Source organism: Oncorhynchus kisutch, linkage group LG18, assembly GCF_002021735.2.
Source record: "Oncorhynchus kisutch isolate 150728-3 linkage group LG18, Okis_V2, whole genome shotgun sequence".
Lineage (NCBI taxonomy): Eukaryota > Metazoa > Chordata > Actinopteri > Salmoniformes > Salmonidae > Oncorhynchus > Oncorhynchus kisutch.
The window spans coordinates 61630673-61658412 of NC_034191.2; the positions used below are offsets into that span (position 1 = coordinate 61630673).

The window sequence follows — 27740 nt, forward strand, 5'->3', positions numbered from 1 at the left end:
TCTGTATATATGTACTCTCGTACCAATATGATGAGCAAATGTAAAGATGATGTGGGTTGTACTCATTGGCCACCAAATAGAAGAAAACTGACTGATGCATGCAGTGACAACATTAACTTTTTTTTCACCTTTATTTAACCAGGTAGGCAAGTTGAGAACAAGTTCTCATTTACAATTGCTACCTGGCCAAGATAAAGCAAAGCAGTTCGACACATACAACGACACAGAGTTACACATGGAGTAAAACAAACATCCAGTCAATAATACAGTATAAACAAGTCTATATATGATGTGAGCAAATGAGGTGAGATAAGGTAGGTAAAGGCAAAAAAAAGGCGATGGTGGCAAATTACAGTGCCTTGCGAAAGTATTCGGCCGCCTTGAACTTTGCGACCTTTTGCCACATTTCAGGCTTCAAGCATAAAGATATAAAACTGTATTTTTTTGTGAAGAATCAACAACAAGTGGGACACAATCATGAAGTGGAACGACATTTATTGGATATTTCAAACTTTTTTAACAAATCAAAAACTGAAAAATTGGGCGTGCAGAATTATTCAGCCCCCTTAAGTTAATACTTTGTAGCGCCACCTTTTGCTGCGATTACAGCTGTAAGTCGCTTGGGGTATGTCTCTATCAGTTTTTCACATCGAGAGACTGACATTTTTCCCCATTCCTCCTTGCAAAACAGCTCGAGCTCAGTGAGGTTGGATGGAGAGCATTTGTGAACAGCAGTTTTCAGTTCTTTCCACAGATTCTCGATTGGATTCAGGTCTGGACTTTGACTTGGCCATTCTAACACCTGGATATGTTTATTTTTTAACCATTCCATTGTAGATTTTGCTTTATGTTTTGGATCATTGTCTTGTTGGAAGACAAATCTCCGTCCCAGTTTTTTTTTCAGGTTTTCTTCCAGAATGGTCCTGTATTTGGCTCCATCCATCTTCCCATCAATTTTAACCATCTTCCCTGTCCCTGCTGAAGAAAAGCAGGCCCAAACCATGATGCTGCCACCACCATGTTTGACAGTGGGGATGGTGTGTTCTAGGTGATGAGCTGTGTTGCTTTTACGCCAAACATAACGTTTTGCATTGTTGCCAAAAAGTTCAATTTTGGTTTCATCTGACCAGAGCACCTTCTTCCACATGTTTGGTGTGTCTCCCAGGTGGCTTGTGGCAAACTTTAAATGACACTTTTTATGGATATCTTTAAGAAAAGGCTTTCTTCTTGCCACTCTTCCATAAAGGCCAGATTTGTGCAATATACGACTGATTGTTGTCCTATGGACAGAGTGTCCCACCTCAGCTGTAGATCTCTGCAGTTCATCCAGAGTGATCATGGGCCTCTTGGCTGCATCTCTGATCAGTCTTCTCCTTGTATGAGCTGAAAGTTTAGAGGGACGGCCAGGTCTTGGTAGATTTGTAGTGGTCTGATACTCCTTCCATTTCAATATTATCGCTTGCACAGTGCTCCTTGGGATGTTTAAAGCTTGGGAAATCTTTTTGTATCCAAATCCGGCTTTAAACTTCTTCACAACAGTATCTCGGACCTGCCTGGTGTGTTCCTTGTTCTTCATGATGCTCTCTGCGCTTTTAACGGACCTCTGAGACTATCACAGTGCAGGTGCATTTATACGGAGACTTGATTACACACAGGTGGATTGTATTTATCATCATTAGTCATTTAGGTCAACATTGGATCATTCAGAGATCCTCACTGAACTTCTGGAGAGAGTTTGCTGCACTGAAAGTAAAGGGGCTGAATAATTTTGCACGCCCAATTTTTCAGTTTTTGATTTGTTAAAAAAGTTTGAAATATCCAAAAAATGTCGTTCCACTTCATGATTGTGTCCCACTTGTTGTTGATTCTTCACAAAAAAATACAGTTTTATATCTTTGTTTGAAGCCTGAAATGTGGCAAAAGGTCGCAAAGTTCAAGGGGGCCGAATACTTTCGCAAGGCACTGTAAATATAATATAGCAAGTAAAACACTGAAATGGTAGATTTGCAGTGGAAGAATGTGCAAAGTGCGCGTGCATACCTGCTGGAGCGCGTGCTACAGGTGGGTGATGCTATGGTGACCAGCGAGGGGGACTTTACCTAGCAGGGTCTTGTAGATGACATGGAGCCGGTGGGTTTGGCGAAGAGTATGAAGCAAGGGCCAGCCAACGAGAGCTTACACTTCGCAATGGTGGGTAGTATATGGGGCTTTGGTGACAAAACGGATTGCACTGTGATAGACTGCATCCAATTTGTTGAGTAGGGTATTGGAGGCTATTTTGTAAATGACATCGCCGAAGTCGAGGATTGTTAGGATGGTCAGTTTTACAAGGGTATGTTTGGCAGCATGAGTGAAGGATGCTTTGTTGCGAAATAGGAAGCCAATTCTAGATTTAACTTTGGATTGGAGATGTTTGATGTGGGTCTGGAAGGAGAGTTTACAGTCTAACCAGACACCTAGGTATTTGTGTTTGTCCAAGTATTCTAAGTCAGAGCCGTCCAGAGAGTGATGTTGGACAGGCGGCCAGGTGCAGGCAGCGATCGGTTGAAGAGCATGCATTTAGTTTTACTTGTATTTAAGAGCAATTGGAGGCCACGGAAGGAGAGTTGTATGGCATTGAAGCTTGCCTGGAGGGTTGTTAACACAGTGTCCAAAGAAGGGCCAGAAGTATACAGAATGGTGTCGTCTGCGTAGAGGTGGATCAGAGACTCACCAGCAGCAAGAGCGACATCATTGATATATACAGAGAAGGGAGTCGGCCCAAGAATTGAACCCTGTGGCACCCCCATAGAGACTGCCAGAGGTCCGGACAGCAGACCCTCCGATTTTACACACTGAACTCTATCAGAGAAGTAGTTGGTGAACCAGGTGAGGCAATCATTTGAGAAACCAAGGCTGTCGAGTCTGCCGATGAGGATGTGGTGATTGACAGAGTCGAAAGCCTTGGCCAGATCAATGAATACGGCTGCACAGTAATATTTCTTATCGATGGCGGTTAAGATGTCGTTTAGGACCTTGAGCGTGGCTGAGGTGCACCCATGACCAGCTCTGAAACCAGATTGCATAGCAGAGAAGGTATGGTGAGATTCGAAATGGTCGGTAATCTGTAATAAGAATAATAAGAATTGCTGTTTTCCGTCGCAAAACGTTTTGTGGTACCGGGTGCACTAATGAAGTAAACCGGGGGGAGAGCCTTTGGTACCACAGCAGTCAATTTCTGTAATAATGTGACACTCAGTGGCCCGTAGGGATCTGGTCATAAGAAGTGCAATATATAAGGAATAGGGTGCCATTTGGGATGCATTCTCTGTGAGCTTGCCGCTCTTTCAGAGGTCCTGCTTTAACCCGCCTCACAGCATCAGCCTCATTCACTTGTCATTTGTTATTTCTGTGTGCGATACTGTGTCCCAGCATGGTAAACAAACAGCGCCCGTTGTGAGGCCCGCTGAGGCACCACCGAGCATGCCACGTGCCCCCGTCAAATATCTCTACCCAGAGTCCCCCCTGCTGGGTTATCCCAGAGCTCTGATTCGCTGACCCGGAATACTCTTTAGCGATACACCTCACCGCTGGCACGGAAGGCTAACCTGATGTCAACCCTCACACTCACACAGACACACTCAAGCCAGCACTCAAGCCAGCACACACGCCCCGACACGCACACATAAATGTGCGCACGTTCGCACACACACACTCCCTCGCCAGGGTCCGAGGGCTTTTTACAGTCTGTGCTCTCCCTCTTTTACCCACTCATATATCTGCAAATGAAATCCATCGTGACCCATGACCTGTAGAATCAATTGAATATCTGCTACAACCTTTCAAAATAGACGGTCTGGTCTCCTTTTGCTATTTCAGTCTCATTTGTTTGTCAAGTTGTACCTTTCAGAGTCTAGCTGGTCCATTCGTTTATGGAATGTTGAAACAATTGGTGGAGGATTTACTTTCTTCTGTGGCTGTACGTCAGTGTTTGAGAAAGACAGAGAGTTAACATTAAATGTTCTCAAACACTTAATACCTCTATGAACCTGTTATCTTTCAGGCTGAGCTTCATTCAAATGCTCCCATTTCTCATTAGAATCAAAGAAGCACTCCGTTACATAGTGATGACTTGCCTTAACTGAAGACTTCTTCTGCCGGGAGTAATAATATTGTTTTAATTTTTTCTATAGCAGGCAAATAAATGTAGCTGTCTTGTAGCTGTGTGGATCTGGGGAACTCAAACGTTCCTTGAAGCTGTCTGTCTGTCTGTTTGTTTGGTTTTACTGAACTAAGACAGAATAAAAAAGACTCCTATAATTTATTGTTTCAAAATGCTCAGAGTCATTTGATAGTGGACTCCCTAATTACGGCAAGTCGTTTATTTAAAACTATTTTGGGATTTTTTTTTCTCCTTTTCCTCACAAAGGGATGTAAAGGAATTTCAATTCCCTATGAAAAATTCAAGCGGAAGTGTGTTTGCAATTAATTTCTGTGATTTCATACTAGTCCTTTACAGGCTTTTTAAATGTCATCCTCCGACATGATTGACATGCTAATTTCTCCCTGGCAGTATGCTGAACGGAAGGCAGGTTGAGGGAGAGAGATAAGGGCATTGTTTCTGAGCTATAAGCTTAGGAAGCCAGCTCAAAGGTTCATTTGGTTTAAACAGTGGATTAACCCTTTATCCTCCGCTCTACAATGTGATCTGTGGTGGTGAGGCTCAATTGTCTTGGTTCTCCTTTGATTTCTCTGGTTTACAGAAAATTCCATCCCTTCTTTGGTGTTTTTAAAGACAGCAGCTGTTCTGCATATTGCTGAAAGGCTGGAAAGACAGATGAACGGACGGTCCATTGATTGGATTGGCACATCTTGAAAAGAGGGGTGGAAGAAATAAGTTGATGTAAAGAAAAGAACAAGCAGGGAAAGTGATAGAAGTAGTTTTGAATGGTTTAAAAGGGTTCTGATCATTTTTAAAGACAGCGTTTGATTTGAAAACATTGGAAAGTCAATAGCTGATGTTGTTGGACAGTAGACAGGACGATGCCGATTGGGGCTGATTTTCGATCAGGGAGTCAACGTCAAGTTGTCAATGAATTCGCATCAGAAGGAAAACTTGACATAATTAATAACATTTGATTGAATGTATAGTTGTATATAGAAACTCCTCTCTTCCACAACAAATGTGTATCACTACCAATTTATCTTTGGAAATGGTACCCTTTACTGCGTGTGAATTATTATGACTCACTATGAGTCCAGCATAAGGCTTATCTATGTGAGTACCAATGGCTACCATAAGGTGTGACGGAAGCGTCCATATTCTCTCTCTGGATGTGTCCCTTTCTCCCAGTGACAAGGTTAATGGATCCCAGTACGGAGGGCAGTTATGGCTTCAGAGGTCTTGATTTATGTTAAATCTTAATGTACTTAGTGTGCCGCTGCATTATTTAACAATCTGTCCTTGGTGGTTGATCATCATAAGGGTGAACGAGGTCAGGGAGTGAATGTGCACTCCCTCCTCCTCCTCCCCCTCCCCCTTGTCCCTTCCTTTTTTGTATTTTTCCTTCTCTCCATCTCTCTCTCTCTATCTCCCTCTCACTTTCTGTCTCTCGCTCTCTTTCTCCTTCTGTGTCCCCCTCTCTCTCTGTCCCTCTCTTTCTCTAGTCGGATGGCAACTGATAAGGTTTGATTAATGAGAGGAGGGCCCGGCAGCGAATGAAAACATCTGCAAAAGAGGATGTATTCTATATCATATTATATTCTTAATATGAAAAAAGGGGTAGGGTTCACTCCACTGTACATGGATGGCCTGTCGAGGGAGTGAGAGAGGAAGAGAGAGACCGATAGAGGAGAAGGGACATTAGATGAAATACGTGGCAAATGGAGCCACATGACTTACAATCCACTTTGTCATGATCGTCTACTGCAACGGTTTTTTGTTCACATGCTTTGATTTGGTATTGAATACTAATGATGTCTATACAGTGCATTCGAAAAGTATTCAGATCATCAATCTACACACAAACGCAATAATGACGAAGTGAAAACAGGTTTTTGGAAATTTTAACTAACCCCATAATGACGAAGTGAAAACAGGTTTTTAGAAATTTTAACAAATGTATAAAAAATAACATAACTTATTTACATACAGTACGTTGTCAAACCCTTGAGCTGTTTTTACAAATTAGAGTCCACCTGTGGTAAATTCAATTGATTGGACATGATTTGGAAATGCACACACTTGTCTATATAACATCTTACAGTTGACAGTGCATGTCAAAGCAAAACCCAAGCCATGAGGTCGAAGGAATTGTCCGTAGAGCTCCGAGACAGGATTCTGTCGAGGTACAGATCTGGGAAAGGGTGCCAAAACATTTCTGCAGCTTTGAAGTTCTCCAAGAAAATGGTGGCCTCCATCATACTTCAATAGAAGAAGTTTGGAACCACCAAGACTCTTCCTAACTGAGCAAAGGGGGAGAAGGGCCAGGGAGGTGACCAGGAACCCGATGGTCACTCTTACAGTGGAGATGGGAGAATCTTCCATAAGGACAACCATCTCTGCAGCACTCCAGCACTCCTCAGTAAAAGGCACATGACAGCCTGCTTTGAGTTTGCCAAAAGGCACCTGAAGGACTCTCTGACCATGAGAAACAAGATTCTCTGGTGTGATGAAACCAAGATTGAACTCTTTGGCCTTAATACCAAGCATCACATCTGGAGGAATTCGGGCACCATCCCTACGGTGAAGCATGGTGGTGGCAGCATCATGTTGTGGGGATGTTTTTCAGCATGGACTGGGAGACTAGTAAGGATCGAGGGAAAGATGAAGGTAGCAATGTACAGAGAGATCCTTGATGAAAGCCTGCTCCAGAACACTCAGGACCTCAGACTGGGACGAAGGTTCACCTTCCAACTGGACAACGACCCTAAGCAGACAGCCAAGACAATGCAGGAGTGGCTTCGGGACAAGTCTCTGAATTTCTATTGAGTGGCCCAGCCAGAGCCCGGACTTGAATCTGATCGAACATCTCTGGATAGACCTAAAAATAGCTGTGCAGTGACTGATCCCCATCCAACCTGATGGAGCTTGAGAGGATCTGTAGAGAAGAATGGGAGAAACTCCCCAAATACAGGTGTGCCCAAGAAGACTTGAGGCTGTAATCGCTACCAAAGGTGCTTCAACAAAGTACTGAGTTAAGGTCTGAATACTTATGTACATTTTTTATTTTTAATACATTTGCTAACATTTCTACAAACCTGTTTTTGATTTGTCATTATGGGGTATTGTGTATAGATTGCTGAGAATTATTATTATTTTTAAATACATTTTAGAATGCGGCTGTTAAGTATTGGAAAACGTCAAGGGGTCTGAATACTTACAAAAAGGACTGTATAGTCAGGTATAGTAACACTGCTGTGAGGGGTTTGGAGAGGGTCAGTTTAAACCCAGATGAATGGGTTTAACCTCTCTGGAATATTCGAGACAGTAGCGTCCCATCCCGCCAACAGCCAGTGAAAGTGTAACAAAAATCTAAATTAAAATTCCTCAAGCATACAAGTATTTTACACCATTTTAACGATAAAATTCTCGTCAATCCAGCCACAGTGTCTGATTTCAAAAAGGCTTTACAGCGAAAGCACCACAAATTATTGTTAGGTCACCACCAAGTCACAGAAAACCCAGCCATTTTTACAGCCAAAGAGAGGAGTCACAAAAAGCAGAAATATAGATCAAATTAATCACTAACCTTTGATGATCTTCATCAGATGACACTCATAGGATTTCATGTTACACAATACATGTATGTTTTGTTTAATAAAGTGCATATTTATATCCAAAAATCTTATTTTACATTGGCTTGTTAAGTTCAGTAGTTCCAAAACATGCAGTGATTTTGGAGAGAAGACACATCAATTTACAGAAATACTCAGAATAAACATTGATAAAAGATACAACTATTATAGATGGAACTTTAGATAAACCTCTCCTTAATGCAACCGCTGTGTCAGATTTTTTAAAAACTTTACGGAAAAAGCATACCATGCAATAATCTGAGTACGGCGCTCAGAGACCAAACAAGCCAAAAAGATATCCGCCATTGTGCAGTCAACATTATAAATATTCACTTAACTTTGATTATCTTTATCAGAATGCACTCCCAGGAATACTAGTTCCACAATAAACGTTTGATTTGTTCGATAAAGTTTATAATTTATGTCCAAATAGCTCCTTTTGTTAGGGTGTTTGGTAAACAAATCCAAACATGGGTGCAAGTCCATCCGAAAGGTCGGATGAAAAGTCCCAAAAGTTATATTACAGGTCGTAGAAACATGTCAAACGAAGTATAGAATCAATCTTTAGGATGTTTTGTCATAAATGTTCAATAATGTTCCAACTGGAGAATTCCTTTGTCTGTAGAAAAGCAATGGAACGCAAGCTAACTTTCACATGACTGCGCGCCACGAGCTCGTGGCAATCTGAAAGACACCTGGCTCAATCCCCTCTCATTCGACCCCACTTCACAGTAGACGCATAAAACCAGGTTCTTAAGACTGTTGGCATCTAGTGGAAGCCTTAGGAAGTGCAACATGACCAATATCCCACTGTATCTTCGATAGGCTTTGAGTTGAAAACCTACAAATCTCAAATTTCCCACTTCCTGGTTGGATTTTTCTCAGGTTTTTGCCTGCCATATGAGTTCTGTTATACTTACAGACATCATTCAAACAGTTTTAGAAACTTCAGTGGTTTCTATCCAAATATACTAATTATATGCATATTCTAGCTTTAATGGCTGAGTAGCAGGCAGTTTACTCTGGGAACCTTATTCATCCAAGCTACTCAATACTGCCCCCCAGTCACCAAGAAGTTAAAGGTAACTTCACTTTGAAAACTCGTCCCTGAGGTTGTTTAGCTGCATATAGTGGTTTCAATAATGGTGCTATAGTATTTTGTTTGTATTGATCACAAATGCTATTTTGTTTGTTTGGCACATACTGTTAATTAATCCAAAGATGTTTAACTATTTATAGAGATACTGTATGTTTGTAGTATTAGAGCAGTTGCCGGAGTCTAATTTCTTTGGATTACTACTGCTGCCGAATTGGCTGCCCCAAAAGCTTTAACATAAAAGCCTTCTCCTAGAAATGAGGGACACTACTCACTTGTCTTTCTTAGTGGAATATGCCCATTGTTTCATATACTGTAACCTTGCATTTTTAAACACTGTTATAAAACTACTCTGCTATGTGTCACAATTTACCCTCCCAGTCACCATTACTCAGCAATTCATATCCATATTTAATGAGCTCTCAGCCGTGATATACAGTAATATCCCCATTAGGAGCCATGCATTTTAACAAGTTGGTTAATATAAATATATACCAACATACTGATATAGTTAATGTTACAATATTGCTCCAAAAAGGTTATTGCTATATTATTTCAGTGTGTCACTTTCCAATTCTTCTCAGTGGCTGCATTTACACAAGCAGCCCAATTCTGTTATTTTGACAATTTTTGGACAAAAGAGCTGATCTGATTCGTCAAAAGACCAATTAGTGGGAAAATATATGTTTAAACGCAGCCAGCAAGTCTCAGTATCTACTATTGTGTTAGATCTGAGCCTTGTTCATATCAATGTGACATGATTGCTTGTGGTAAAATAGAGGCTTTGTCAGGTATTTCTAAGGCATAGATTATTATTGTCCCTGTAAAATATATCACAGTGATAATTGTAGGTCAAGGTTTAGAACTCAGTACTCAACACAATGGAACCAATACAAAACCGTTTCTGTCCAGTGTAGTTTTTCACTGGATTGACATGACAGTAGCGGGGCTCCCAAGTGATGCAGCGGTCTAAGGCACTGCATCTCACTACAGACACCCTGGTTCAAATCCCAGCTGTGCCACAATCGGCCGTGATTGGGAGTCCCATAGGGCGGAGCACAATTGGCCCAGCATCACCCGGGTTTGGCCGGTGTAGGCCGTCATTGTAAATAAGAATTTGTTCTTAACTGACTCTTGATAAAATAAATAAAAAATAGAGAGCTCTGCCTTCCATAGGATTGTAGAAAGTGTCACCAGTAGACGAGGAGTGAGAGAAAAGGATAGTTGGACTTAACAAAACTGATATTTACTTTACTTAAAAATACACATGTATATTCATCACAGTGATTCAGGAGTAACATTAAAACAGAATAATATTCCCCACCAACATTAGACAACTATACAGAAAACCCTCAAATTGCGGAAATAAGTAAAGGAAATCAATGATGACAGAATAGTCAGAACAGCAGAAAGATGAGCGGTTGAGTTCAAATCACAGTTGTGGTCATTTTGAAAAGTCCGTGCTAAGTGATAATGTCAAATGTCAAAAGATTTGTTTGACACAATTTTATCTGAAAAGCGTACCACTTACTTTAAAACCCCCATATAATTTCATTCCCAAAAAAGAGCTGTTTCACGTGTTGAGTGGGAATTTTCACATGTAAAAAGAAAGAGGCACATGCGAGGTCAGTTACATTTACCATGTGTTACATTTAGAGTTCATTATGTTGAGGAGAATAACATCTTTTCACCTCGCATGTGGAATTGCAGATTCACATGTGAAAAATGTAGACATTTTCCATCCCCCATTGTCACATTTATTTTGAATGAGATCATGTTTTCACCAGTAGCGTGCCGTGGGCCTGGGGCCTGGGGCCTGGGGCCTGGGCCTTCAGTGAAGTCCTACACAGTCCCACCCGAATTAATCTACCTCTTATTACCATCATTATGGTGCCATGGCTCTAGACACTATACATTTAGACAGAAACGCAGTATAACCAGGCGTTGTGTTACCTTGAAATTTACATTTTTATTCAGAGAATTGCAGGGGAAGAGTACAATACCTTTTCATTGTGCAGCTTCGTTGCCCTGCGCGCTTGTTCGTTGAGCTGTAGATCCACTCGGGTGTCCCCAAAAGTTTTCAAAAGCACCATTGCTTGTAAGTGCCCAGCCGTACTTTGGTGTCTCGTTGCTGCCTTGGTTAGACAACTCAGGTTTGCAAAGCCAGTGTGGCTCCAAACACCAAATCGATCACTTGCAAATAATAGGCATTCCCAGCAGTACAGTTTGCAGTACTTCTCGGAGCCTGTGAGCCATTGATAGCGCTCGTAGTTGGAACTTTGAAAGTGGCGAACGAACCCCTTTCCCGCCTGTGACAGGCTTTGTAGCGTCGGCGTCCACCTCTCCTAACAATGTTAGGGGGGCAGATTTTAGACCCCTGGCAACACATGATGGCTGAATATGATTGGATAAAAGATCTAACATAAAGACCAGACCTCCAAATCTCAACCTGGGGCTGGAAGCAGTGCAACCAAGAGGAAAGCTATGAAATGAAGAGTATAACTCTTACTCAGGGGAATAATTTAATACGTATTTGTGGGAAAATATATTTAAAAAAAATATATATATTCTGATGATGTTTAGGCCAGCAGAGAAGGCCTTGCTGGCCCTGACGGCCCACCACTGGTTTTCACATATGTAGTTTCATGTTATCACATGTTGCTTTTACATGCTGTCACATGTTATCACATTAACTTCTCATAATATCATATGTGATCACATGAAAGTCATGTGTTTTTTCTGTAAGGGCTTTAAACTTTCAGAAATGTACATTATTCTGTCTGTGCCATTTGTTAATTTGTTGCTATAATACTTTTCTCAACTCCGTTGCTTTACTTCTGTGTCGTTTTGTCACCAGGTCTTCCACAGGCTAACAGACATAAAATATTTGAGGAGCTGACAATCGAACAAGGCTTTTACACGTCAAAGGATTTCCTACCTTTGGTCTCCAAAGCCAGCAAAACAGGTGAACACCGCAGCCAATAGAACGAGCATCGACAGCCGCAACTAAATTGTTTCTTTTTTTAAAGATTTCATTTATACTGAAAAATATATGTAAATGCGTGTTTCCTAAGCTAAAATAAAAGATCCCCACATTTTCCATACACACAAAAAGCTTATTTCTCACAAATGCTGTGAACACATTTGTTGCATTTCTCCTTTACCAAGATAATCCATTCACCTGACAGGTCTGGCATATCAAGAAGCTGATTAAACAGCATGATCATTACACAGGTTCACCTTGTGCTGGGGACAATAGAAGGCCACTCTAAAATGTGCATTTTTGTCACAACACAGTGCCACAGATGTCTCAAGTTTTGAGGGGATGTGCAATAGGCATGCTGACTGCAGGAATCTCCACCAGAGTTGTTGCCATAGAATTGAATGTTAATTTCTCTACCATAAGCCATTTCCAACGTTGTTTTAGAGAATATGGCAGTACTTCCAACCGATCTCACAACCGCAGGCCATGTGTAACCGCGCTAGCTCAAGAACTCCACATCCGGCTTCGTCGTCTGCGGGATCGTCTGAAATCAGCCACCAGCCTCCTCACAAGGGTCTTGTCCTGACTGCAGTTTAGCATCGTAACAAACTTCAGTGGGCAAATGCTTACCTTCGATGGCCACTGGCACACTGGAAGAATACCAGTTTGAGTTGTACAGAGCAGATGGCAGACAAGCGTGTATGGCGTAGTGTGGGCGAGCGGTTTGCTGATGTGAACAGAGTACCCTATTGTGGCGGTGGGGTTATGGTATGGGCTGGAATAAGCTACGGACAACAACCACAATTGTGATGGCAATTTGAATGCACAGAGTCACCATAACAGGATCATGAGGCCCATTGTCGTTCCATTCATCCGCCGCCATCACCTCATGTTTCAGCATGATAATGCACAGCCCCATGTCGCAAAGATACTCACCAGACATGTCACCTATTGAGCATGTTTGGGATGCTCTGGATCGACTTGTACGAAAGTGTGTTCCAGTTCCCGCCAATATTCAGCAACTTCTCACAGCCATTGAAGAGGAGTGGGACAACATTCCACAGGCCACAATCAACAGCCTGATCAACTCTATGCGAAGGAGATGTGTTGCGCTGCATGAGGTGGTCACACCAGATACTGACTGACTGGTTTTCTGATCCACGCCCATACCTTTTTTAAACTTTTTTTTTTTACTCGGTGTCTGACCAACAGATGCATATCTGTATTCAGAGTCAATTAATGTATTTCAATTGACTGATTTCCTTTTATGATCTGTAACTCAGTAAAATCTTAATAATAAGTGCATGTTGCATTTTATGTTTTTGTTCAGTGTAGTTTTCCCACAATTAATTAAAATATATTTAAGATGTTAGATCCTTCAAAGTAGCCACTCTTGGCCTTGATGACAGCTTTGCACACTCATTCTCATTCTCTAAACCAGCTTCATCTGAATGCTTTTTAACAGTCTTGAAGTAGTTCCCTCATAGGCTGAGCACTTGTTGGCTGCTTTTCCTTCACTATGCTGTCCAACTTATCCCAAACCATCTCAACTGGGTTGAGGTCGGGTGATTGTGGAGGCCAAGTCATCTAATGCAGCACTCCATCACTCTCCTTCTTGGTCAAATAGCCCTTACACAGGCTGGAGGTGTCTTTGGGGTCATTGTCCTGTTGAAAAACAAATGATAGTTCCACTAAGCGCAAACCAGGTGGGATGGCATATCACTGCAGAATGCTGTGGTAGCCAAGCTGGTTAAGTATGCCTTGAATTCTAAATAAATCCCAGACAGTGTCACCAGCAAAGCACCCCTACGCCATCACACCTCCTCCTCCATGCTTCACAGTGGTAACCACACATGCAGAGTTCATCCTTTCACCTACTCTGCGTCTCACAAAGACACGGTGGTTGGAACTCAAAATCTAAATTTGGACTCATCAGACCAAAGGACAGATTTCCACTGGTCTAATGTCCATTGCTCGTGTTTCTTGGCCCAAGGAAGTCTCTTCTTTTTATTGGTGTCCTTTAGTAGTGGTTTCTTTGCAGCAATTCGACCATGAAGGCCTGATTCACAGTCTCCTCTGAACAGTTGATGTTGAGATGTGTCTGTTACTTGGACTCTGTGAAGCATTTATTTGGGCTGCAATTTCTGAGACTGGTAACTCTAATGAACTTTCCCACTGCAGCAGAGGTAACTCTGGGTCTTCCTTTCCTGTGGCTGTCCTCATGAGAGGCAGTTTCATCATAGAGCTTGATGGTTTTTGCGACTGCCCTTGAAGACATTTTCAAAGTTATTTTTCCAGATTGACTGACCTTCATGTCCTCAAGTAATGATGGACGGTCGTTTCTCTTTGCTTATTTGAGCTGTTCTTACCATAATATGGACTGGGTCTTTTACCAAATAGGGCTATCTTCTGTATACCACCCCTACCTTGTCACAACACAACTGATTGGCTCAAACGCAATAAGATGGAAAGAAATTCCACAAATTAACTTTTAATAAAGCACACCTGTTAATTGAAATGCATTCCAGGTGACTACCTCATGAAGCTGTTTGAGAGAGTGCCAAGAGTCTGCAGAGCTGTCATCAAGACAAAGGGTGGCTACTTTGAAGAATCTCAGATATAAAATATGTTTTGATTTGTTTAACCCTTTTTTGGTTATTACATGATTCCGTATGTGTTATTTCATAGTTTTGTTGTGATCACTATTATTCTACATTGTAGAATGAGTAGGTATGTCCAAACTTTTGACTGGCCCTGTATATGTAATTTCAAAATCAACACAGTAAATGATCAGATTGTAACTCCTTTTCTCTTCTCCTCCCGCTTTTAGGAATGTGTAGCTGCAAGTCTTCCCTGCCAGAGCTGCGTGGCACGGTGATTGTTCTGGGTTCAGGAGACACAGCTTTTGACTGTGCCACTTCTTCCCTGCGCTGCGGTGCCAAGCGGGTCTACGTGGTGTTTAGGAAAGGCTTCACCAACATCAGGGCTGTCCCCGAGGAGGTAGAGACAAACCAGAAGAAAGGAGAGAAAAGGAGAAAAGAGAAGACGTTGACAGAGAGAGAGAGATCGCTAAATGTTACCAGTGTACCAGATGCTTAACTTGTTTGAGAAAGACAGACAGAGAGAGAGAAAGACAGACAGAGAGAGAGAGAGAAAGACTGAGGGAGAAAGATAGACAGAGAGATAGTGTTAGGGAGAAGGCTAGTGAAGAGGAGAGAGGACGCTGTCTTTATTAAGCTGTCTGTGTGAGTGTCCTCTCCTTGGCCCTGCTGACATGTTTTTTAAGCCACTTTTTTTCTAGTTTATTACAAAGGCCTGTCTTAGGTTCTGGAGGGCGATAACTGTCAAAAGCTCTCCGCCTGCACACACACACTGCCGTGAGCCCCAGACGGACTCACTGGGATCTGTCCCTTTCTAGTAGCGCTGCCACAAAGGAGAGAGGAAGGATATCATAGGCAGTGCTGTTGCTATTTTCACTGTTCCTTCAAAAGATATCCCTGCATTTGAAGCATGACATTGACTCGTATACTCCCTTCAGTCTTGATTCTTATCAACTTTTGATGTGTTAGACCATCAGTAAAAGTAGCACTTGGAGTTAAGATGCATTCTTCAACTGCCGTATATTAGTTATGATTGTGAGTGTGATGAAAAGTTCAAGGTGTCTTTCTGTCAATGCTATTCTAGTTGAGAGTTGAGCTTGACAGCACAGTTCATTCTAGAATCATCGTCCAACGGCACCTTTAGTCATGCGTCGTGTCAGAGCACACCTCTTGCTGCCATAGTAACGCCAAAAATAACCCTAACGAAATGAGAAAAGTAAGGTGATTATCAACAGCTGTTTGCTTTTCCCCGCAGAAGCAGACAGTTAAGCTGCTAGCATCGCCTCACACTAATTAAGTTTGTTTATAAGGTATATTAAGTTTAGGCCTCTTGTAGGCGTCAGTAACCTTCACATCACATTGAAAAAAGTTCAATATTGTGTGAAGCATGAGCATTGATGTCAACTGAGACAATTTCAGAAAACTGAGAGAAAGGGAAGCTATTATAGAAGCAACCCACCCCCCTTCCCTTTTGTGCACATCTCAGGACTGGAAACATAATTTCAATGACTTTGTTGTAGATGGGGCCTTTTTTCATTAATCCGTATGAAATTGAAGGTCTTTGAACAAAGCAGGAAAACTTCCTAGTGTCTTCTATTGTGTGCCGTTGTAATGTGTGAGACTACAAAATATATTTTCCAGTCCTGACCAACGAAGGGAATAAAAAAGTTGTACCTTGGGCTTGATAATTAGACATCTTTTTGTCCAGTTTTAGATGAAAATGACTTTGCAATTGACGAGAAATATTGTGATAAAAGAATTAGAATCTTTGATACTTAAAATAATTAAACACAATTCAAGCCACAATTTAAAGATGTAACCTGTCGATGACCCATCACCATTGACCCCTGAGCTCTATATTTCTCCTACCTATAGATGGAGCTGGCCATGGAAGAGAAGTGTGAGTTCATGCCCTTCCTGTCCCCTCGTGAGGTCATCATGAAGGCGGGTCGCTTGGTGGGAATGGAGTTCTGTCGTACGGAGCTGACAGACGAAGGTGATTGGATGGAGGACGAGGATCAGATCATACGCCTCAAGGCCGATTACATCATCAGTGCCTTCGGATCCATGCTGAGCGACCACAAAGGTATCAATCATAGTCAAACTTTATTGAAAGTGCATTGAACATCACAACAATTTGTTGGGATGATTTTTGTATGAATCAAAATCAAATGTATTTATATAGCCCTTCTTACATCAGCTGATATAGCAAAGTGCTGTACAGAAACCCAGCCTAAAACAGCAAGCAATGCAGGTGTAGAAGCACGGTGGCTAGGAACAACTCCCTAGAAAGGCCAAAACCTAGGAAGAAACCTAGAGAGGAACCAGGCTATGAGGGGTGGCCAGTCCTCTTCTGGCTGTGCCGGGTAGAGATTATAACAGAACATGGCCAAGATGTTCAAATGTTCATAAATAACCAGCATGGTCAAATAATAATAGTTGTCGGGGGTGCAACAAGTCAGCACCTCAGGAGTAAATATCAGTTGGCTTTTCATAGCCGATCATCTCTACCGCTCTTGCTGTCTCTAGAGAGTTGAAAACAGCAGGTCTGGGACAGGTAGCACGTCCGGTGAACAGGTCGGGGTTCCATAGCCGCAGGCAGAACAGTTGAAACTGGAGCAGCAGCACGGCCAGGTGGACTGGGGACAGCAAGGAGTCATCATGCATGAGGCATGGTCCTAGGGCTCAGGTCCTCAGAGAGAAAGAAAGAAAGAGAGCATTAGAGAGAGCATACTTAAATTCACACAGGACACCGGATAAGACGGGAGAAATACTCCAGATATAACAGACTGACCCTAGCCCCCCGACTCATAAACTACTGCAGCATAAATACTGGAAGCTGAGACAGGAGGGGTCAGGAGACACTGTGGCCCCATCCGATGATACCCCTGGACAGGGCCAAACAGGCAGGATATAACCCCACCCACTTTGCCAAAGCACAGCCCCCACACCACTAGAGGGATATCTTCAACCACCAACTTACCATCCTGAGACAAGGCCGAGTATAGCCCACAAAGATCTCCGCCACGGCACAACCTAAGGGGGGGCGCCAATAGTCTTGCTATTGATACACAATAATCCTTTACTCTGAATGGAACCTGAGTTTTGCCATATGAGTAGACTCTTTGACAGCACATTCCACTGTTATGGTTTTTTATCAACTTTTACAAATATCCTCAAATTGAGTGTTTCTCTGAAGAGTTTGTGTTGAATGTTGTCTACATTATTGCTTTAAAAACAGCGTGAGGATGTTATCCTTGAGCTGCATTGAACAGAGTCAGACAGACAGAAAGCCTGGCAAACAAACACAAACCATTATGTTGATGGTACACCTGGATCTCCCCTTTCTCCTGGAGATTTCTCATTATACGAGCGAAGACAGTGGTCCCGTATGGATAGGACTGTCAAACTTATCATTGTTTAGCACATTTGGAGTAGGACTTAAGACGACACTCATCACATTGTTTTCCTCATCATCATCTAAACACTGTCTTGTGTTGAGGCTCTAATTTAGATGAGTGCCGGTGATGAGAACTCAATGTACTTGGGTTTTGAGGGTCTTGTGTGTGTGTGCGTGTCTGTGCATGTTAGCGTGCCTGTGTGTCTGCCTGTATGTGAGTGTTTACAGAACCTTGTCAGGGGGTTGGAACATAATTACAAATCATGTGTAGACTGAAAATTGACCGCAAGAAGCCAAAACAGATATAATATTTGACTAAATCATCATTTCAAACCTAGCTTACATTTGAATTCGATCACGTGTCTCTCTATTATTGGGAATCACTTGAAGCTGATTTCTTGGTGTTGTTACTGTCTTTAATGTCCAACTATATATATACAGTACCAGTCAAAGGTTTGGACACACCTACTCATTCAAGGGTTTTTCATTATTTTTACTATTTTCTACATTATAGAATAATAGTGAAGACATCACAACTATGAAATAACATATATGGAATTATGCAGTAACGAAAAAAGTGTTAAACAAATCGAAGTATATTTTAGAAGTTAGATTCTTCAAAGTAGCCACTCTTGGCCTTGATGACAGCTTTGCACACTCTTGGCATTCTCTCAACCAGCTTCACCTGGAATGCCTTTCTAACAGTCTTGTTCCCACATATGCTGAGCACTTGTTGGCTGTGTCGTGTCTTTGGCTATGCCGGATTAAGTGATATGACATGCTAGTCTAGAAAATAATTTCTAGAATATTTATAGAGCTGTTATCTTCCGAATAAACTCTTAAAGACCTAGTAATATTTTACATCAATTGCAGTCAATATTAATCGTCACCTTGATTCAGTCGCATCTGAAAGTTGTAAATTCTTGGTTATCTTCACGAACCCTGGCTAACAAGTTGAATCAGCAATACAAAATTGGGTTTAATTATTTATTTACTAAATACCTAACTAATCACACAGAATTACACGTACACATAATTAATCATAACTTGATTACAAATGACGTCATAAAGGAAAACATCCCTAGCGGGCAGAACAGATATGACAGCTTGTTACACAAAAGAAAAGGGCTGGGTTTGAGTGAAAGAGCGGGAAGACTGCGTAACAAAGGAAGAAGCTGTGCTATCTTAAATACAGTATCTTATTCATTCTAAATGACCTCCCATTTGGAAAAGGAAAATGCAATAAATGTTTACTCTGAGCTGCGCTTCAGTAGGTTGGTGGTAGATGGAAGGCCGTGTTGCCAAACCAAGTCCTTTGTCCTTTGAAGAATGTCTCTGGTGGTCAATTGGATACGTTGTCGTAATGTCGTTGTGTGATAGACAGGATACTCTGTCTGTTCCTTCTTAACCCTCATTTGCAGCTGCCGTTGCTAACTCAACAACTAGGAGGTATCACTTCTGTAGTGAATAAGAGTTCATACCATTCACAACCAAAGCTCACGCTGATGTTGGCTTCGTTCTGTAGTTATTATCTGAACCATTCTGACATCGAACAGTCATCCTCACATCCTCGGAACAGGAGGTTATATTGTCATCATATATTGTCATATAATGGAGTGAGAAGGGTGTGTCTGAAAAGTTTTATAACCCATGACTCTTCACAGGGGCGGGCCACTGATTGAGCAGAGCCCTAACCTTATGAAAACCCAAATCTTATATTTTAGAAGCTAAAATCACATTTCATCCCATCACATTTCATCTTCAAACATTTAAATTGAACAACAATTCCATGTGAATCCGATAACTGATGTGTAGACTTTCCACTGTAGAGTTTCTCATCTTATCATTGATGAGAATGTCTCAGATGACAACCGAACTGACATCATATTCATTAACCTGTAGTGACACCCCATCCCGTGAACGGGACCGTTGTCATCATCTGACACTAATCCCAAACCATCTCAACTGGGTTGAGGTCGGGTGATTGTGGAGGCCAGGTCATCTGATGCAGCACTCCATCACTCTCCTTCTTGGTCAAATAGCCCTTACACAGCCTGGAGGTGTCTTTGGGGTCATTGTCCTGTTGAAAAACAAATGATAGTTTCACTAAGCTCAAACCAGATTGGATGGCATATCACTGCAGAATGCTGTGGTAGCCATGCTGTTAATTGTGCCTTGACATCTAAATAAATCCCAGACAGTGTCACCGGCAAAGCACGATCACACCTCCCCTCCTCCTCCAAGCTTCACGGTGGGACCCACACATGTGGAGATCATCTGTTCACCTACTCTGCGTCTCACAAAGACACAGCTGTTGAAACCAAATGTACTTGGCCCAAGTAAGTCTCTTCTTATTGATGTACTTTAGTCATGTTTTTTTTGTTGCAGCAATTCGACTATGAAGGCCTGATTCATGCAGTCTCCTCTGAACACTTGATGCTGAGATGTCTGTTACTTGGACTCTGTGAAGCATTTATTTGGGCTGCAATCTGAGGTGCAGTTCACTCTAATGAACTTATCCTCTGCAGCGGAGGTAACTCTGGGTCTTCCGTTCCTATGGCGGTCTTCACGATTCAGTTTCATCATAGCGCTTGATAGTTTTTGCGACTGCTCTTGAAGAAACGTTCAAAGTTCTTGAAATTCTCCGGATTGACTGACCTTCATGTCTTAAGGTAATGGACTGTCGTTTCTCTTTGCTTATTTGAGCTGGACTTGGTCTTTTACCAAATAGGGCTATCTTCTGTATACCACCCCTACCTTGTCACAACAAGTGACACAACAAGTGACATGTCTCAAACGAATGAAGAAGGAAAGAAACTCCACAAATTCACTTTTATCAAAGCACACCTGTTAATTGAAATGCATTCCAGGTGACTTCCTCATCGGGGTGGCAGGGTAGCCTAGTGGTTAGAGCGTTGGACTAGTAACCGGAAGGTGACAAGGTACAAATCTGTCGTTCTGCCCCTGAACAGGCAGTTAACCCACTGTTCCTAGGCCGTCATTGCAAATAAGAATTTGTTCTTAACTGACTTGCCTAGTTAAATAAAGGTAAAATAAATAACATGAAAAAGCTGGGTGAGGGAATGCCAAGAGTGTGCAAATCGGTCATAAAGGATGGCTACTGTGAAGAATCTCAAAAATAAAATATACGTTGATAAGTTTAACACATTTTTGGTTTCCATATGATTGAGCTTTTTCATAGTTTTGATGTCTTCACTATTATTCTACAATATAGAAAATGTTAAAAATAAAGAAAAACCCTGGAATGAGTAGGTGTGTTCAAATGTTTGACTGTGTATAATAATATATTATCATCATAATAATAGAATAATATGTATATATGTACATTATTATTATTTTTATTTAAAAAAATTGCTCAGAAACATGTGGAGGCCAAACCTGGAGGGCACCAGTAGGGGAGCCCTCGTCTAGGATGATATATTTTTTTAAAGCCACTTGCTTACAAGACAACGCCTGTCTTTTTGTGTGACACTGTCGCCAGGGCAGGTAATTAGATTGCGTTGAGAAAAGGCCATACCTGCTATGATTTTCAATTAGGCTGCTATTGAATAAACAGAGGTGGGTATCGCAGCAGGGCCACAAACGCCACACACTGTCCAGAGTCACCCAACAATGACATGAAATCACTGTAATGAGTTTTAGGCTCAGACGACCGCCCGGTGACGTACACACACACACACACACACACACACACACACACACACACACACACACACACACACACACACACACACACACACACACACACAAGTGCTCGGCGATAGAGCGACAGAGCTTTACAACTGGTTACCCAGCTAGCGCTGCCATTAGCCAACCTTGCGATGCAGCACAGATGCACAAATACATAGTTGGGGCTACCTAAGCAGGCAGAAACTGAAGATGTTTTACACGCATTCATAATCGGTCGTGATGGTGAAATACACATCTACTCAACCAAGTAATTAAGATAAAGAGGGAGTGTGAGAGACTCGGTGTAGACCGAGTTCCGCTGACGTTCTTGCCTGACTGTGTCTATCTGACTGTGTCTTATTGATTTTATAGATGGGGTAAAGGCTTGATTGACTGATTGTTATCGTAATCTGCTCTACTGATTCGGTCTACCCACTTCCACCTCTTCACAGCTCAAATGGATTTTGTTATCCATTTTGTTACTCGTTTTGCGTGTCAAAAGGCACTCTATTCCTTTCATAGTGCACTACTTTTGACCAGGGTCCATCAAGTGCTGGTGAAAAGGAGTGCACAGTAAAGGATGGCATTTGGGACACGTACTATCTCTCTTCTTCCCCCCTGGTACTATGGTTGACCTGTTGCTAAAGAAACATCCTTAGAACCTGCTCCACATCCCCGAAGGTGTCATCGAGTGCTAAGGAGGGTATTGTTATGATTAGCAATTAATCACCAAGGTTAATTAAAACATGAGGAATTACTGATAAGAGCCTGAATTAAATGGGGTGCGTGACTCCGAGCAAACTAGTTTAATTTGATAGGATGATATTTCTGCCAAACCTGATTGCCTGCATATTTAGGAAGGAATTGATCCGTGCCTTGGCATGAGAGTGTGTGTGTTTGTATGTGTGTCAAGCATGCTTGCAAGCGTCTGTGTGTTTTGAGTGTGTGATTTCATCGTACAGAAACAACAAAATGCTGAGAAAAGAATCCCCAGAGTAGTACAGTCAGAATGATCCTTATTCTTGAACTATGAATCACTTATCCACTTAAGTATGTTGTCAGACCCACAGAGGATGTTCCGCTTGGCAGTGAACACAGCTGTAGGATGAGTTAGCAGTTAAAACCTGGCCTGTATAGTCTGGTGGGCTGGACCCAGTGTGCGTCGCAAATGGCACCATATTCCCTATGTAGTCAACTGCCTTTGACCAGAGCCCTATGGATCCTGGTCAAAAGTAGCGCACTTTAAAGGGAATATGGTGTAATTTGGGAAGCAGACTCAGTTCTGGGAGGGAGGGAGGCAGCCATTATTGCACCCATGCCTCCTTCCTGCTTTGGTCTCCTTCCTGCTGAGTTTCACGGAGGGTGGGGAACTGGAGACATGATGCACCCACCTCCTCTGTGTTAGCTAAGCATCTCTTTCCCTTTACGCTGTACTGTCACAAAAAGTGTGTGTGTGTTTCTGTGTGTGGGAGTGTGCATAGTTTGCATGCGTGTGCGTTCATGCCAAAGATGTATATATACCCTGGATTGCTCATGCTATGTGTTAGCCAGTGAGATGCTTTGAAGCCACTCGTTGGCCATATAAGCACTTCCCCTTTAGTACTTTCTAAAAATTATACTTAATTTTTTATTTGTATGTTTAGCTCATATAATATAGTTTAAAAGTATGCATTACGGTGTGTGTAATATAATAAACATGGTACAATCAAAGACGTAGACATTAATATATGCATTTCTATAAAATATTTTTTACAATTTTCGGGGAGTGCCAAGATGGAGGCACGGTGGCTTCAAAACAGCTCCCCCCTGTTTGTGTTGCCAGGTACTATGCATGACAGATGAAGGTGTTGTGTAGGCCCTAGCTACAGCAGTTATAGCTAGCTGTTATTATAATGGATGTATGTGTTGTATAAGCTCTAGCTACAGCTGTTATTATGAGGGATATAAACTCAGCAAAAAAAGAAACGTCCTCTCACTATCAACTGTGTTTATTTTCAGCAAACTTAACATGTATTTGTATGAACATAACAAGATTCAACAACTAAGACATAAACTGAACAAGTTCCACAGACATGTGACTAACAGAAAATGAATAATGTGTCCCTGAACAAAGGGCGGGTCAAAACCGCGACTCGTCAGTGAAGAGCACTTTTTGCCAGTCCTGTCTGGTCCAGCGACGGTGGGTTTTTGCCCATAGGTGACGTTGTTGCCGGTGATGTCTGATGAGGACATGCCTTACAACAGGCCTACAAGCCCTCAGTCCAGCCTCTCTGAGCATGTTGCGGATAGTCTGAGCACTGATGAAGGGATTGTGCGTTCTTGGTGTAACTCGGGCAGTTGTTGTTGCCATCTTGTACCTGTCCCGCAGGTGTGATGTTCGGATGTTCCGATCCTGTGCAGGTGTTGTTACACGTCGTCTGCCACTGCGAGGACGATCAGCTGTCCGTCCTGTCTCCCTGTAGCGCTGTCTTAGGCGTCTCACAGTACGGACAGTGCAATTTATTGCCCCGGCCACATCTGCAGTCCTCATGCCTTCTTGCAGCATGCTTACGGTACGTTCACACAGATGAGCAGGGACCCCGGGCATCTTTCTTTTGGTGTTTTTCAGTCAGTAGAAAGGCCTCTTTAGTGCCCTAAGTTTTCATAACCGTGACCTTAATTGCCTACCTTCTGTAAGCTGTTAGTGTCTTAACGAATGTTCCACAGGTGCATGTTCATTAATTGTTCATGGTTCATTGAACAAGCATGGGAAACAGTGTTTAAACCCTTTACAATGAAGATCTGTGAAGTTATTTGGATTTTTACAAATGCTCTTTGAAAGACAAGGTCCTGAAAATGGGAGGTTTCTTTTTTTTGCCGAATTTCTGTTGTGTAGGTCTAGCTCTAGCTGTCATAGCATATGCTACTAATGGCTCAGAATGGATGATTAAACATATGGATTATATGGAAATGTATGGTAACACAACATGCCATATTAAATATTCTGCTGAATATACCAATACACTATTGTACAGTATAATGAGGTATGTGTCTTCTTCTACTAAGTGAATGGGCAAAAGCCCAGAATTTCTATTGCAATCATTTTGACACCATTTTGTTTCCCCAATGTCTTGTAAGTGAGTCTGTTCAGCACTATAGCAGGACGATGCTGCTGTGTTTATCCCCCATCACCGTGTGTGATAACAGTCACCGCATCATACATTGTCGTGTGTGTGTAACACTGCAGCAAGACGGCCGTGACATGACAGCTGGTGTTCCACTCTGAGGGGTTTTGACACGCCGAACGCATGTCAACTCTCTACACATTCTCCTCTGTCCTTCAACTTCAATAGTGTGGTTGCAATAAAACATTGTATTCTTAGTTGTGTGCTTTTCCTTTTTGGGCATCAAATGAAAACCTTTCCCCATTGAATAGACTGGGAAGGTGAAACTTTCCCCCCTCCCTCTAGTAATTCTAATAGAGTGTAATAAATCTTGTCCAACTCGCAGATCTGTATTTAAAAATGTCCCTGCTGATAGATGCAGGCCATCTTCCATGCTGAAAAGCATTTAGTCTGAAAGATGAATTGTATAGGTGAGGTAGAAGAAAATGAGCTTTTTTATAATGTAGATCAGTTTGACAGAGGATCTCTGGGCTAACATTCAGCTAACGGTGAATGAATGCCTCGGGAGATGTTACATTAACCTAGCTGAGAGTGAGGGGAGAGACAGAGAGCGTGAATCCCCCGCTGTCATCGGTCTTGTCACAGACTTCATATTGCTCTCTGTATGGTTTGTAGTCCATCACGGTCGCTCACTCTCACTACAATTTTTTTTATTTATCTCGTTATCTTCCTCTCTTTCTTTCTCTCTTTCTATCTCTGTCACACAAACACTCACACACACACACACAAACACACACACCCCACACCCAGTGGTGGAAAAAGTACCCAATCGTCATACTTGAGTAAAAATAAAGATCCCTTAATAGAAAATGACTCAAGTAAAAGTTGAATGTCACCCAGTAAAATTCTACTTGAGTAAAAGTCTTAAAGTATTTGATGTTAAATATACTTAAGTATCAAAAGTAAACATATATTTGTATATAGTGTCAAAAGTAAAAATAACATTATTTTCTTTTGGAATGTAGTGAAGTAAAAGTAAAAGTTTTCAAAATTATAAATAGTGAAGTAAAGTACAGATACCCCCCCAAAAACGACTTAAGTAGTACTTTCAAGTATTTTTACTCAAGTACTGCCCACACCATCACTAACTGTGGATCCTCTCTCCCCTCTCCTCCAGTGAAAGAGGCCATGGCTCCGGTGCGGTTGAACCGCTGGGGTCTCCCAGAGCTGGACCCAGAGAGCATGCAGAGCAGTGAGTCCTGGGTGTTTGCTGGGGGCGACGTGGCAGGACAGGCAAACACCACCGTGGAGTCAGTCAACGACGGCAAACAGGCATCTTGGCACATGCACACGTACCTACAGGTGTGTCCCCAGCCCCAGGGCTGTGTTCTACACACACACACACACACACACAGAATGTTACAAGGTTTTCAACATTCACACATGAGGGAGGAGGAGAAAGAAATGGAAAAGGAAAGATGGAGACTTTAGAGTAAGCTAACGTTTCACTGACGATCAAGTAAACCCTCACTTTTTGAGATTGACTATAAACATTTACACAGTATCAATGTTCAGTACTTCATCTTGCTCGACTTTCATTTGATTCCTTTTATTTTTCCCAATAACAGCATCCCCGTGTGTAGATTCATGAATGAACCAAGGCAATTACATCACTTCTCAATTAGCAGAATATGTCAATATTGAAATAGTCCCGATACAATATTAGCTCTTTCCGTTGTGGATTAATTCATGTCTTCTGTGGGTTTGAAAAGGAAGTGGAAAGGAAGCCAAATGATACATCATCATCATTACTACGTTCACCTCGAACACTCAGCATGTACACCCCGTACTGTACTGCACGCAGCACTTACTGTGGTGAACACTAAGTGAATGAGTCAAAGTGCAGTACAGATGGGTGTGTGGTGCACTAGTCTGTGTAAAGGCAGGATCAGAGAGGACTCTTTACTGCTTCCGCATGTAATAACAGAGACAGCGGTTGATTCCCAGCCTCCAATTCTCCCAGCGTGCCGGCTTGTCTTCCTGAGGTGCCTGACCTCCTCTACATCCCTCCATCCTCCTCCCCCATCCCTCAGTTTCCCCTCAGATTATACTGCAGAGTGCAGCGCTCGGCAGACCGGGGCCCGGTTCAGATGCAGGTTAATTGTAGTAATGTAGCTGTGTTCAGTGCAAAGCATAGACAAGTGTTTATTTGCAGATTAAATGCCACTTGTAACCAGAAAGGAAGCAACAGTATATTGCTTGGTTTTGTACAGTAATCGACCAAGGAAGAGGAAATGAATTCAGGCAATTTGCTGGAAAGGGTCAGCAATTAATATCTGAGCCATTCAGGGATCCCTTGAACTGTGTGTTCCACGTTCAGGATAATAGTGTGTTTTATATTAGAATGTGATATTACTGTGTCATAGGTCTCCCTTTCGACCAGTGCATTTAGGCTGTTTTCAGTGTATTTTTGCTATCATATCATGTGCATGGTTGAATTTAGACCTTATTTATGCAAGGAATTCTGGGAACTTAGTGCTGCATGGGACACCTGGGTGAGAGGTTGCTTTTTACTCTAAAATATTATCTATATACTTATATGAATGAGGTCAAGCATATATTCATTCACCACCAGATGAGAGAAACCAGTTTCAAAGTAGAAATGGACTTGTCCCAAATAACACTCTTCCCTATGTAGTGCACTACTTTTAACCAGGGACTGTATATGGCAGGGCACTCCAACCCTGTTCCTGGAGAGCTACCCTTCTGTAGGTTTTCACTTCAACCCCAGTTGTAACTAACCTGATTTAGCTTATCAACCAGTTAATTATTAGAATCAGGTGTGCTAGATTAGGGTTGCTGTGAAAACCTATAGGACGGTAGCTCTCCAGGTACAGGGTTGGAGAGCCCTTATATAGGGAATATGGTGCCATTTGGGATTCAGATAAGGAGACATGTTGTGGGGAAGACGATGATCCAGAACATGTCAACATCTTGACAGCTAAAGCTGTTGTTGGTTGGAACTCTGGAACCCCCCAGTATTCCTAATAATCACCATCTTTTGTATTTACATGTTCCCCGCTGCTGTTTT

The 27740-nt window shown here is 42.1% G+C and overlaps 1 protein-coding gene across 1 annotated transcript in view; it reads left to right on the plus strand.

Annotated features, from left to right (window-relative positions):
• dpyda (dihydropyrimidine dehydrogenase a) overlaps window positions 1–27740 on the plus strand; it is a 244741-nt gene that overhangs the window by 97295 nt on the left and 119706 nt on the right. Inside the window, exons 9-12 of the mRNA XM_031796432.1 lie at window positions 11730–11837; window positions 14686–14855; window positions 16331–16541; window positions 25827–26011. Coding sequence (XP_031652292.1) covers window positions 11730–11837; window positions 14686–14855; window positions 16331–16541; window positions 25827–26011 — 674 coding nt within the window. The remainder of the gene's footprint in view (window positions 1–11729; window positions 11838–14685; window positions 14856–16330; window positions 16542–25826; window positions 26012–27740) is intronic.